Raw genomic sequence first — 15,177 nt, forward strand, 5'->3', positions numbered from 1 at the left:
TGACTGGGAATCTGCTCCCAAGATTTCCTAAGTGTGTGACAGAGGGTTTTTTGGTTTTGTTTTTGTTTTTTACCAAAGTTTCCCTTTCCTCATCTGCGAAATGGGAATGATACCTGTGGTACTTTTCTTTGTGGTGAGGCTCAAATAAGATGATACAATTTAAGTGCTTCAAAAACTTCAAAATACTACATATCAATGCCAGTTAGTTGATAGAGGGGGGGTCCTCCAAGACAAGAAGATCGGGGTTCAAGGCCCTCTCCCTCTCTCCTCCTTCCCCCACCCCATACAGGCTGTATGCTTGTGACTTTTTCCAGCTTTGTAATAAAGTGCTGCCCACCCAAAGATAGATATTGCTGTGGATAGTCTCAGAATCTGCTATTTGATTTCAAGTTTGATTTTTCATCTTTTGGTCAATCCACCTTCTTTGTCAGGTGGGTCATATAAATCAGTTTTGAAGTTATCTAATCAGGAATGATTTTCAACTGGCTTAAATTTTAAAGCTCAGAACTCCAGCAAGTCTCTTAGACCAGGGATTCTCAAATTTTGTTCTCAGTATCTTTGTATTATTAATTGTATAACGATAAATTGTACAATTAATATTGTATTATTAAATATAATCGTGCAGCATTTTTGTTTATATGGGTTATATTTATAGATATTTATCATATTAGAAATAAAAATTGGAATTTGTAGACCTTCTAAAAGGGTCCCAGAGATCCCTAGTATTCTCTGAACCACACACTATGAGAACAACTATCTTAGTTTACAATCTTCAAGACAAATATTGATGTATTTTGGTAGAGAAAATGTCCTCATCTGGGAGTTCTAATATCAATGAAATCATGGCTCTAATTCTTATCCTCATGACTGCATATATGCATAAGATAGTGAACAGAATTTGGTCTGGGAGGGAGAGGATCTAAATACAAATCTTGCCTTTTAAACCTACTGGCTGTACAATTTTAGGGAAGGAACTTGAACCTTTTCAGTGCCCAAGGCTGTAACAGAGATCACAGATTTCAGGAAAGGAGCTGTCCAGCATCAGGAGAGAAAGTTTACTCACCCTGGGGAAATCCCAGTTCTTACCCAGTGCTTATCCTCTATGTGCCAGGCATGAGAAGCAGATAAGCATTATGGACAGGGAGCCAGCTTCAAAGATAAGACCCAGAATTGACTCTTCCCTTCACATCCCCTAACTCTATGACTCTGGGTGGGTACTTCGGGAGCTGCAGTTAAAGTGCCAATCAGCTTTGGCAGAGGTAATTTTCTCACATGGGAGTTCTCTATACCAATGGAATCACTTTAATAATAACAACAGTAGCAGCAATGACCCTAGACCACAACAATCACCCTCCTGCCTTGTGGTAACATTAATTCTGATCTCATAAGTTGAGGAAATCCATGAAACCCCCTGAAATATGGGACACAGTTCACCAAGAAAAGATAGTTCAGCCAAGCAATATCTTATTTCTGTTTTATGCAGAGTGACTGAGAAAGGCAGACCCCCTGATCTCCAGCCTGCTCTGGGAAGGAACCATTTATACAGGAGTCAGTGAGAAGGCACAAATACGAAGTGTTGAGTAACGTTTTCCCTCCTGTGCAGATATTAAGTTTCTTGTAATTCCTCTGGTGGATATAATATCTGTTTCTGGCCTAAATGATTACAGGGATTAGAGATGAAAGAAAGCTCTTTTCTTGGGCTCTTTGCAGTTTTCTAATGAAGTTCTGCCTAGGGATGGCTATTACTATGGGCACTTACAGAAAAACATTTTGCTCTGCTATTTAATTTGATTCTGACTCTGTCTCGTCTCGTAGCTGATCCAAGGCAGGCCACGAGAATCAGTTTCGCCTCTCTTCCCTCAGACCGAATCTCAATTTAGGCTTAACTTTAAAATGCCGGGCCCATTTATGATGCGCAGATGCGGAGGGAGCCAAGGACGACAAGGCAGTTTAATGGAAACTTTTAATGGGGAACAAGATGTAAAATGATAAACCATACTGAAGGAGTACATCGGCGACTCCCATTTACGGTGAGATAAAGAAATTGTGGTAAATTCATGGCCAGTCGTGAAATATGTAAGTGCCCAATAAAGTCTATGTATAAGGATGCAATTCAACAAGTTTTTCATGACAGAGATCAAATGCTGTGATCCTTATTTCCTCTCCTCTCTCATTCTGGCTGTTTCCTGTTGTTCTTCTGGAATAAATGAGACTAATCAAGCCAGATGTACAGCTGAGAGGCAATGTAGCCGGCTTTATTAAAAAGAAATCAGAAATGATTTTCTAAAAATGCCCAATAGGCATCTGAATTAACTCGTTGGATTCCAGGGAATCTCTTCAGGCTGCTGCTGTCAGTCTCTGCTTGGACTGAGGATGGCAACATCGGATTGCAAACAGGGTGATAAACTGGACATCAAGAAGCTGGCAAGGCTTGGAAATTTACTGGTTGTTGGGCAATGGTCAAGTCATTTAATCTCATTGAATCTCAGTGAGAACATGATCTGTACACTGAGACACTTGTGTGTATAATATATGCACATCTTGCAGGTATATATGTATAAACAGAGATAGGTAATGGAAATGAAGATAAAGAAAGATGAGATGAAATTTGTGTCTATGGAAGGAATTCCCACACTGGGAGCTCTGGTAATGTGAAATTGCAGACTCTGACATATTGGATCTGATGCATCCAGGGTCACACTATCAGACAATGACCTACATGCAAAAAGAAAGCTCCCAGGGAGGATAGAGCCCCAAAGCTGGAATACAAATGACTTTGTTTCCCATTTAAACCCCTTTACAGTCTGGCTGCAATCTATCTTTTTAGCTGTTACCACATGAAGGCTTCTCATAAACTCAATTCCAGGCTATTTATTCTTTGCATGGGATGTCACATTTTCTTCCTCTCTGCATCCTGGAAGCTCTGTCTTCTTACCTGCCCCTTCATCCAAGAGGCCTCTCTCCACTCTGCAAGTCCCTATCCTCTGACAATAACTGAAAAAGGAGAACACAGACAGCTTGAGGTAGAGGCTTGATGTTGTTAAATGAAAGTGGAGAATTAACATGGAAAGAGCATTGGATTAACTTCTCTGCACCTCTGGAAATCTCCTACGGGTTAAGCCACTTTCTAAGGATGATAACAGCTAAGATGGGCTTGTAATTTCTGATTTCCTAATGCCAAGCCCTGCTCTCTGGCCTCCGAGTTATGTTACCTGTACAAGACTCAGGAACATAAGTATGGGGTCCAGAAGGGAGGCAGCGGATCTGGAGGACTCTCTAATCAGACTACATCTAGGGCACCTTGGTCCTCAGCGATATATTTTAGAAGGGAAGTTAGGGAGCAGTATGTGTGTGTGTGTGTGATATATACACATATAATACATACATGTATATATTTGCATACACTTATACACACATATGCAGACACATACTTGTATGTATATATTAATATATAGGTATGTCTCTGTGTATATACATACAAAAATGTATATAATAAGTGGTGCAGTGGATACATTTTGTTGGGAGTCAGGAAGATCTAATTTCGAATCTAGTCTCAGACACTAACCTGTGTGACCATAGACAAGTCACTTAAGTCTCAGTTTCCTCAATTGAGTAAAATGGGGATAATAACAACCCTTACATCCCAGGGATGTTATGAGGAACAAATGAAACAATGATTGTAATGCACTTAGCATAGCGTCTGGCACGTAAGTGCAATGTAAATGTTAGCTGATAATGATGATTATATACGTGTGTGTGTGTGTGTGTGTGTGTGTGTGTGTGTGTCTATGTGTGTCTCTCTCTCCATCCAAAGTACTGAATAAATACAACCAAGAATTTGGGTGATGTTTACGCAATGAGTGTCATTATTGAGATATTGCCTATAAAAAGGAAAGGAAAAAACATATAAAAAGGATATTCCACTATATGTGGAAGCCTCAACATTATGCTATCCAGAGCTCAATTAAAGATCACCAAGGTATTTTGATAATTAGTCTAGAATTCTGAAGACTTACAGGGATATAAGAGCTGATTTCAAATAAATGAGAGGTTACTATGTACATGAGGTATTCGATTCACTCTCTTTGGATCCAGAGAACAGAACCAGGAATTGTCACATCACACTGATTCTACCTCCTCACTACTGCTCACAGGACCAGAATCCCTTGCTGGTACGGACTCTCATTATTTCTCACCTGCATTCCTACAGCATTCCTGATTCATCTCCCTATATCCCAATCCATCCATCAATCAACAAGCATTCATTTAGGCTCTTCCTTCTTTAAGCCATCTTCTACCCTGCTGCCAGATGAATATTCCTAAAGAACAGATCTGACCATGTTAATTCCTGGCTCACGCCATTCTAACTGACTCCCTATTGTCTTCTAAGGTAATATGTCAACCCCCTACATTTAGTATTTGAAGCTCTTCACAGTCTAGATTGAGTTTGTGTTTTCAGACTAGTGAGAATAGGAACTTGCCCCTTCTCATGCTCCACTTTCCCAGAGCATTCGATCTCTCAGCTCCACGCATGGACTTGGATCTCCTCATCTTTGCCTATTCCCAAACCTTCGTGGATGGCTCAGTTCAAAGGCTATCTTCATTGAAGAGGCCTTTTTCTGATTCCCCCAGTTATTACCATTCCTCCAATCACTGAATATTTATCTCCTATGTATTCTGCATCTACTTATTTAGGGATAAACTATTTAAGCTCAGACGAATTTACATTCATGCTTTGGGTTCAAATGGTACCTCCAATACTTTCCAACATGTATGATTCTGGATTTAACCTGCATAAACCTCCATTTACTTTTCCATATAATATAACAGTCGGACTAGATATAATCTGTGAAATTCATTTGAGCCCTAGATTTATGATCCTCTATCATTATGGGGAGCAGACTCTTTTTTTTTTTTTTTTTTTTTCAGTATAAGGAAGAACTTCCTAACAATTAAGGTTCCTTAGGAGGTAGTGAGTTCCCTGTTTATAGCTATCTTCAAAACAGGCTGGATCACTACATGTTGAGCTATGATAGAAGGAGTTCCTATTTCAGGAAAGGGTTGGGCAAGATGACCTTACAATTCTAAGGTCTAAAGGTCAGAGCAGACATCCAAGATATTGTTACTGAACAGGAAAGGGAAGCCTGTTGAGCCAACAACAACAAAAAGAGCAACGTGAGATTTTGCCACCCTAGAAAGCTTTTTCTAATAAGGCTGGACTTTGATCATTGCTGTTGTTGTTGAGTGATTTCAGTGGTGTGTGACTCTTTGGGGTCCTGTTTGCAGTTTTCTTAGCAGAGATACTGGAGTGGGTTGACATTTCCTTCTCCAGCTCATTTTTACAATGACTTATCTAGAGTCCCACAGCTAAAAAGTATCTTCAGTCAGATTTAAACTCAAGAAAAATTAGTCTTCCACAATCTAGACTCAGTACTATGTGCACTATGGTACCACCCAATAACCTGAGAATCAAAGCCCTGATACTGGACTTGAAGAGCATGTATCAGGAAGCAAGATAAAGAAGACTGGAAAGTAGAAAAGGCTGAGGGATGAAAAGCGATAAATGGCTTTGAATGCCAAACAGAGCATTTTATATTTGCTTCTAGAAGCAATAGGGAGCCATTGGAGTTTATTGAGTAGGGGAGTGACATGATCAAACTGATGCTTTAAGAAAATTCCTTTGGTGGCTATTAGAGGATGGATTAGAGCAGAGAGAAATCTGAGGCAGTCCATACCCCCAGCATCTAGCATAACAATCCAGGCATGAGGTGATAAGGGTCTGCTCTGTAGTGATAGAAATATCAAAGAGGAGGAAGCACTTTTGAGAGATATTGCAAAAAAAAAAGCTGTCTTAAGAAAAAGTGTTCTGCAAACCTTAAATCCTAAATATTAACTATAATTATTGTTATTGTTATACTGTGGGCTGATTATGAAAATAATCTTGGGCCTTTTGTCAGACTCTGCCGTTCATTGTGCACTAGACATAATCTCTGAAATTCATTTGAGTTCTAGATTTACGATCCTCTGTCATTATGGGGAGCAGCCTCTGTCTGGGACGTTCTGGCTGCTGAATCCTCAGCGTTGTTGTCTCCAGAGCGAGACTAAAAGGTGGACTGATGTGAGCAGCTTCTCCAGCAGACTTGAACTCTTTCAAGAATAGCTCACCACAGTCTAATTATGATGGTTTTGCTTCGTTAAGGAAGAAAAAACTACAAAGGAGAGATAATGCTAATGATGTGAGATTAGATATTGCTTTTTCTGTTTGAATCGATTAGGACTTAATGAACTAAGCATCTTTAGTACTTTTGATGGTGAATGAAGAAGCACCAATTTGTTCTGTGTACCTCCAATCTTCGTTCATCTGTTTAGCCATGAGACTCATTTTTATGTAGGAAAGGCAATCCGAAAGAGTTATTGTGACAAAGAGTTTTCTTGCCAGAGAATGACTCCATTTAACTCTTAGCTACAAGTTTCCAAATAAATGGGATGATTTGTCCCAATTCATTCTAGTTCTAGATTTGGTAACACTTCTTGATCAGTTAAAAGTGAGGAAAGTTTCAGCCTTGTATCATAAGAAACATCTACTATGACCCCTCTGTTACTGAGTGCTCATTGGGGGAAAAAGGCAAATGGGCAATAGATTGAAAAATGTACCCATTGCCAATTTTTACCCTTTCCTCTTCTGTTAATCTTTTGTACACAATGATTGGTGCTTAATGTTTAGTTGTGATGAATGTTTGGTTGGACCATGGTCAATTAATTCTACTAAGTGATAGCCATACATTATATAGAGATGTTGTCTGGGGGCAGCTAGGTGGTACAGTGGATAGAGCACCAGCCCTGAAGTCAGGAGGACCCAAGTTCAAATCTGGTCTCAGACACTTAACCTGTCCTAGCTGTGTGACCCTGGGCAAGTCACCTAACCCCAATTGCCTCAGCAAAAAACAAAAAACAAAAACCAAACCAAATCAAAACAAAAGAAAACAAAACAAAAAAAAAACCTAGAGATGTTGTCTGTTGGATGAAGGAACTAGAAATCCAAAGACTACATCTCATACCGTGTTGCTCATCAAGATGCAAAAGAGACATAGCATCAGTACTCATAATGAATGTCAACAATACAGGTTCTTTCCTTCTAAGAAACTCTTCACAGAAGGTCCTAGACTGATATGTATGAAAAAGCTGTGATTTATTCGATATAACTTCATTCAACAAACATTGACTCCTAGACAACATTCACTTAGTGCTCACTATCTAGAAAATGATTTCAAATTATGATCAATCAATATTAAAATATAATCAACCAAAAGCAAACCTTGAAATATTCCAATATTCTAATTAGATTAAATAGATAAAATGATATTATATGTAGAATTATGAACCATTTATAGTTATCATGGGAAAGAATGTATATATTAACCTTTATGAAATTTTATCAATTTTAATTGCTTTTTTTATTTGCTTCTCTTCTCCCTACTGTTCACTTTTGCAAGATGCTTTTATTATTTTTATTTTTTTAACTTTTTTTTCTTATCTGGTTTATTTTATTTTATCCTACTTAGTCAAATTAGAATGTAGAAATATTTTAATTTTTTTGTTGAGATTACATTGTGATTTAAAATTATTTTATACATAGTTACACAAAGTGAATACTAAATTGAATGTTTATTGAAGGATGAATGGATAGAGGGATGACTAGATAGGTAGATAGATGGAATGGATATATATATATATGTGTGTGTGTGTGTGTGTGTGTGTGTGTACATGGGAGGGTTGATGGATAGATGTATAGATGGGTATGTGTATATATGTAGATATGTAAATGGATGAATATATATATAAAGATGAACAGGTGAATAAATATTATATATACATATATGTATATAGTTATGGATTTGGTATAGATATAGATGGATGGACATCTAGGGTGAGGAAACAATCATCTATTTAAGACTCACTATGTGCCAGGAACAAGGTTAAGCTCTAAATATATAAATACAAGACAGTCTCTACTTTAAAAGGGGCTTATAATCTAGTTGGGAAAACAACAGCTAGGAGGAAACTAGAAGGAAGATGGAAAATTTCCTTTGCAAGTTTCTTCCTCTTAAAAGGTTTTAACAATTCCTGGAATAAGATAGGGCCTTCGAGGTGGTCTACTCCAATTTTATTATTTATTAAACCTGAGGAAATTATACTTCCATAAGTGAGTTGATATTTGATTTGATTTGATTTGATTTTGCTGAGGCAATTGGGGTTAAGTGATTTGTCCGGGGTCACACAGCTAGGAAGTGTTAAGTGTCTGAGGTCAGATTTGAACTCAGGTCCTCCTGACTTCAGGACTGGTGATCTATCCACTATACCACCTAGCTCTCTCAAGGTGACATATTTGATGTCACATCATCATGATAAGGAAGATTAGCGTCTAGCCCACTGATTTCGCTGGCAGTGTCAATGAGCTTCCTTTTCAAAAGCTGATTGTCCATTTGCCCCTGAACACACAGCTGAGAAATATGGTGATGCAGTGCTTAAAGCACTGGATATGAAGTCAAGACGATCTGGATTGAAATTCTGACTCTGACATTTATCAGCTATAGGATCACAAACACGTCACATCTGTCTGCTCTGAGCCACAGTTTCCCCATATGTAAATGGGGGAATGATACCTCCGGGCTCAAGCATATCAAGCCTTTGTGAGTCTCAAGTAAGACAACATATGCAAACTTTCAAGTGAAAAAGTCAGCTCTTATGATTCTCTTGATATATTGACTATATTCTGACTAGTTAAGTTTAACATTTTAAAAATTGTTCATCTACCAATGGGCTGGAATTAGAGGAATGAAAAATGTCCTAACCAAGAGCCAGGAGGCTCGTCAGAGAGTCAGCACAAAGCAGGGGGGAACCTGGAGAACCAAGTTGCTCCTAGGAATCTGAATCCCAGCTCTGGCAGAGGTGAACACAGAAAGGGCATTGGGGCTGTCCAGCCCCTGTTCTTCTATGTGGAAACTGAGGATACTTTCGCTACTTACTTCAACTGGAGGGAACCTTGCTAGCCATGCATGCTAACCCCCTTATTTTGCTGCTAGGAAAACTGAGGGCCAAGGAGATTTGTGACCCACCCCAATTTATATCAAAGTAATACATGCCAGGATTTGAACCCAGGTCTTTTGTTTCCAAATGTAGCATTCTTTCTGTTATTCCAAACAGCCTCATTATAAGAAAAACAATTAGAAAAGTTTAAATTGTTATAGATAGCTGGAGTAATCTCTGTTTTATTAGATTAGTTGCTTTATAAGTGTAGGGATGGTATCATACTCAGCTCTATGGTGCCAGTGCTCAGAACCAGAGATGTTTATGAGAGAGAGAGAGAGAGAGAGAGAGAGAGAGAGAGAGAGAGAGAGAGAAGGAGAAGGAAGCGCAGACAGGGTGAGGAAGGAAAGGAAGAGAGAGGGAAGGAGAAATAGAGAGAAATGTGCTTTGACAGAAGGAATTTTCTCTCCACTCACCCACCCCTATCCCCCATCTGTTGCAAGCTCAACCAGTGATTGACCTCTGACATCATGTTCTGGACACCCTGTCACTGTGGCACCTGACTGCCTTAAAAGGGAGAAGTTCCACAGAGCAGGGATGCTCAGGGGCCAGCTGGCAGCAAGTGCTCGCAGTCTCCTCAATGGACAGCAGAGGGAGAAGGAGGGAAGGACAAGCAGAGGAGAGAGGTAAAGAACAGAGGCAAAGACGAGAGAGAGAGAGAGAGAGAGAGAGAGAGAGAGAGAGAGAGAGAGAGAGAGAAGAAAGAATGAAGGGAAAAAGGATGAGACAGACATAGAGAGGCAAAGAGAGACACAGACATAAAGAGTGACAGAGAAGCAGAGAGAGACAGAAAGAAGACAAAAGAAGAAAAAGAAAAAGATGAAGAGAAGGAGAGTGAGAGAGACAGATGCAAACTTGTTGGATAAAGCAGAAAAAGGGGTGATGGGCAGAAGGTGGGAGGGGGACTGGTTCCTAAAATTCCCATAAGATAGTGCTGGCAGAAGAAAGGTTTCTAAAAATGAGGGTGTGGATGAGAGGTTAAAGACACAAACCCCAGATATTATGAGAACTAGGACATTTGTCTTTGGCTGCAGTTTTGAGATAAGCTCTCTCTATCTGCAGCCCTTTTCAGGAAATGGCATTGATCAACCAGCGGGTAACAACTGATACGAGGCTCTCTTCTCAGCAGGGAAGGGGCCATATTTCCTCCCTTCCCCTGGTAGGGGGAGGAGCAATCACTGCTGCATTTCCAAGACTAATCTACTAAACTTCTCTGAAATTTGCCAAGTTAAATTTGAGCACTTGGTTCATTTGGGGATGAAAACTTAAAGCCAAAGACCGTGTTCAACTCAAAATCGCTCGAACCCTGACAAAAGCAAACCCCAAATCAGAGCCAGAAGCATAGGTGAGGCCGGGATAACCATCTGGAGAAATCAAAGCCTGGTTCCCATTCCCTTTTCTGATCTGTCTGCACCAGGAATTAAACAGACTGGGATGGGAAAGATCTTAGGAATAACCGATACTGCAGGCTTTGAATCCCCGAGAACTCCTGGGCAATCTGGATTTAATGAGTTTATCAATCTACATACTTGGCATGATGACAGAAATGGAACTCATTAGACAGAGGAAGTCAACTGACCATAGACTCTCTTGGTGAAAGTAGCTGTCTCTTTTCCTTGATCAAACTTTCTCATTATGCCCATGCAACATAAGAGGGATAATTAAATGTCAGCTATGATACAAATAACTAATGAACGGCCAGAACACACATATTTATACTACTTCCCAGAAAGATTAATAGTATCTGGTGCTAGTCTGCCAACTTTGGATTTGCAAACTTTCTACTCCGTGCATAAATCAAACATAAAGGCATATGGTGTATTGTCAAGACTGTTAATATTTTAAATTAGTTTCTGGGGTAAACACTGTGTCAACCAAGACTTCACTATTTTAGAAATTCCCACTTTAATTTACTGTCATGCAGTCACACAGTGCTGAGAGTATAACTTAGAAAAAGTTTTCAGACTGGCAAAGAATAAAACTGGGAGACATGGATGCAGTAAGGTAGGGAAAAAGGCACTGAATTAGGAGTTAAAGGATCTGGGTTCAAATTCTCAGTCTGCCACTTTATAAGTCATGTGATCCCAGACCAATAAGTGACCTCTCTGGATTTTGATTTCCCATATATAAGATGAACTGATTGGACGGATGACGAGTATGAGATCAGATATATCAAAATCTAAGATTTTGTGCTCTTAGTCTCTGCTTGGCCATGAGTACTCTTGGGTGGCTGATTACCCCTCATTGGACTGGAGGGAAAGGGGAAAGTCCTCTTCCATAAAATGGGGTTTCTAACTCTGTGAAATCTATGACACAGGCACTGTAAAACAAATAGTACCAGTCCTCCATCACCTGCTCCATTTGCTAATGCTGGAAAGTCAAAATTCAGGAAGCATTGTTTTTAGCACTTTTTTTTGTGTTGGTAGGCATACGGTTAGATTTCTTTTGATCCACAGCAATTAGGCCAATTGTAAAAGCTCATCAGAACCTTAGCAAAAGCAAAAGAGCAAATGTGTGAGTTAGGACAGAGGGTTTATTCTTTGAAAGGAATGCATTGCCAAAAAGAGCCAAGACTGAGTCAGAGAAGGCCTCCGTGTGCCCAGAGCCCTTTGAAAGTTTCCAAGTTACCAATGGGATAAGTGGGCAAATAAGAAACAGCCAGTATCATTCAGAGTTAAGTAGGGCACGGCATTGGATCAGAAGTCCAAGAGCGTGGGTTTATTCCTTGGACCTACCACGGATTGGTCCTGTACCATGCTCTTGATGCTCAAATCCCTTCTTTAGGATGCCTTTGCAGTTTATAAAGGATGATCAAGACGTGAGAGTGATTCCTCTTACTTTTATTGATAGAAATGACAGCTACTCTGAAAAAGAAATTTCCTTCTGAGGATTTCCTAGAGGAACAGTCAGAATTGAGAGAATACTTTTTATTCTCACTGACAGCTTGTTCTAGAGTCTAGGTTTCTTGCACAGTTCCTAACATTTCAACCTTAAAACAGGCAAAGATGTGAGACTTCAAGTGGCAAGAGTACAAGTGAGCCCATTAATTGCCATGGAACAAATAGAAGGATAAGAATCTCATTAACTTCCCCTTTCTGCATCTTGTCTGCACCATGTGACAAAACCAGTCAGACTGGGGATGTAGGAATAGATGCTCACAGCTCACACTGGAAGATCACCATTGTGGATGGTCCCAAGTATCTATTCCAGCCATGCTGCATTCGGATGCACTACCATTTTGGCAAGGATTCCCTAGGGCTTCTAGATTTATAAAGGGATTTTTTCATTTTAAAGATCCTAAGACTCTCTTAGGGAATCAAAGAGAATGCCTCAGTCATTTCAGAGGATCAGAGGATGACAGACATTGAGGGGGTACAGACATCATCCAGTCTAATCTTGCCACTTTACAACCGAGGAAACTGAGGTTCACAGAGATTGAAAAACTTGCTGACGGACACTTGGGAAGCACTAGGTTTGAACCCAGGACAAATGACTTTGGGGCCATCCGCCATAAGCTTTGTCTACTTCCCCACACCGTCTCCCCTGCTCAAGTGTATCTTTGCAGGTGGAGGATGTTTGTGTATGTGTATGCAATTAAGAGAGCGGGAGAAGAAAATTGCTTAAAAGAAATCTTTAGCTTAAGGAAAATAAGAAACAATACCATAAAGATTCATAGATATATACACACAGCCTGACAGATTCAGAATTCAGAACGCTCACAAGAAATTCTGAAAGGACTCTCTGGTCTTAAGAAAAACCCAACAACAACAACAAAAAAAACCTAATTAACCATGTCTCTTTTACCTAATGAAGAAATGTAAGTGAGCCCTGAAAAGCCTAGTGGGAATGAATTGAGTTAACCAAGGGAAGAAAAACCAAAACTAAACTAAACTGAAAATGTGATTCCGCTGAACGTACCTCCTCGTTGCACCAGCAATGTCACCTCGCTCCCTTTTGGACATTCGATCAACATATCCACTACTTGATTGTGAGTGAGGTTCTGCACATTCTTCTTATTCACTTCAACTATGAGATCCCCTTCCTTTAAGCCTCGGCACCTTGGACTGTCCACAATTTGTTTGACCCTTTGACCTCCTCCGCCCGGACTGTCCGCTATAGTAAAGCCAAAACCCATTGGTCCTTTGACTATATGAACAGTGATGAGTTCTGGTTGCGTTGCTATAGAAGAAGCCAAAGAGACAGTATCGTTGGGGTAACCATGGGAACCATTTGAAGACACCTCGGCAGGACTGCTGGGTCGGGGTTCCTTCATGCCGTTGACCTTTCCCGTCTTGCTACTGTGGCTGGCTGGTGAGTCATAGTTCTCTTGACCGTTCACAATGATGGGCTCTTTATCCAAAATGGCCACAGAAGTCACCAGGCTTGTGTTGGGATCATCTGGGTCAAAAGGCAATGGATAACCCCGGCAGAGTTCGAGGTCCACGCTGGCACCAATGGGAATGGACTGGAAGATTTTTACAACTTGAGCATGTGTATGTCCCAGCACACAAGTATCATTCACACTGACAATAACGTCCCCTGCAGAGGAAAGTTTTTGGAGGGAAAAAAGTTAATGGGCTAAGAAATTATTATCTTAATCATTAACATCCAACCCTGCATTGTGATGAGACAGCTGAAAACAGACTTGATGACTAAGTATTAGGAAGGCAGAGGAATTGTTCCCTAATTTTCTTTATATTCAATATTGTACTTCTTTGTACATGTATTTAATGTCTTCTTTGCAGAATGGGGATCACCAACAGTCTAAGAACATTAAGGTTATTTCTGCACTATTACACGTGTCCATAATTGTTTTATTTAACCTTTTAGTAAATTACCAAAGAAGGCAAAGCAAGGGAATCGCTCATATGCTGGGTAAATACAGCTGCCTGATGACATAAATATATATGGAGAGCCATATTCCATTATAATATAAGTTCTTCCCAGGCAGGACTGTTTTTGTTTTTCTTTGATTCTCTAGCACTGAACACAGTTCTTGACACATAGTAACCCTTTCATATATGTTTGAAGATTCATCTGGATAAAGCTATGCTGGAGAGATGGAAGAGTGTATGGGATCAATAGAGGCTACTAACTCATACTTGTTGTGAGACCCGGAGTCATTAATCACTTTATGTCTCAGGACTTGAGGCAACTCTCAAAGACTACAAATTGCAGGGAGAATGCCCATTTAAACTGGTGGGTATTTTCTTATTCAGGAGTTGCTAGAACAATGGCATTGATAGGTACAGTCCTATCCTTTTACTATATTTTGTTACTTATTCCTTTCTGTCATTTCCAAATCTTCATGACCCCATTTAGGGTTTTCCTGGCAGAGATATTAGAGTGCCATTTCCTGTGCCATTTTATAGATGAGGAAACTCAGATCAATAGAGTGAGGAGACTTGGCCAGGGTCACACAGCTAGTGAGTGTCTGAGGCCAGATTTGAACTCAGGAAGAGGAGTCTTGACTTCAAACCCAATGCTCTGTGTACCAACTAGTTGCCCTAGATATTGTAGTTATAGAAATGTGTAGTTATATATGAACATATGTTTAAGTATTGGTAAATGTAAAGAAGAATAAATAATGCATTTTTATTAAATATATATATATATTAAGTATACATTATATATTACGTATACACACATTGATATGTATCTGTGTGTATTTATGTATATATATACATGTATATATGTTTATATACACAGAAACAAACACACATATATGTATGTATGTGTGTATATATATATATATATATATATATATATATATATATATATATATGAAATTACTTGACCTGTCAGTACTCTATGAAACTCTAAGGCAGGGATAGTTGGCTTTAGTTATTTCATTAGTAAAATGAGGGGGTCTGAGATAGATGACTTTTAATTCACTTCAGTTCTAAATCTTTCATTCTATTGTTCTTTCCAGATGAGGAAATGTAGCTTCTACAGGTAGCTAGGCAGTAAGTGTATCTGCTAAGTATCCACTACCTCTCTAGCAGTCTGGGGAGGTCTATGGGCCTTTTCTCAGAATAATGCTATAAAATACATGCAATAAATTGTGGGATTTCCAAGGAAAGCAATTAC

The 15,177-nt window shown here is 39.4% G+C and overlaps 1 protein-coding gene across 1 annotated transcript in view; it reads right to left on the reverse strand.

Annotated features, from left to right (window-relative positions):
• MAGI1 (membrane associated guanylate kinase, WW and PDZ domain containing 1) overlaps positions 1-15,177 on the reverse strand; it is a 691,778-nt gene that overhangs the window by 68,315 nt on the left and 608,286 nt on the right. The window contains exon 12 of the mRNA XM_031963081.1: positions 12,980-13,626. Coding sequence (XP_031818941.1) covers positions 12,980-13,626 — 647 coding nt within the window. The remainder of the gene's footprint in view (positions 1-12,979; positions 13,627-15,177) is intronic.

This window comes from Sarcophilus harrisii, chromosome 1 (genome assembly GCF_902635505.1).
Source record: "Sarcophilus harrisii chromosome 1, mSarHar1.11, whole genome shotgun sequence".
In the NCBI taxonomy this organism is placed as follows: domain Eukaryota; kingdom Metazoa; phylum Chordata; class Mammalia; order Dasyuromorphia; family Dasyuridae; genus Sarcophilus; species Sarcophilus harrisii.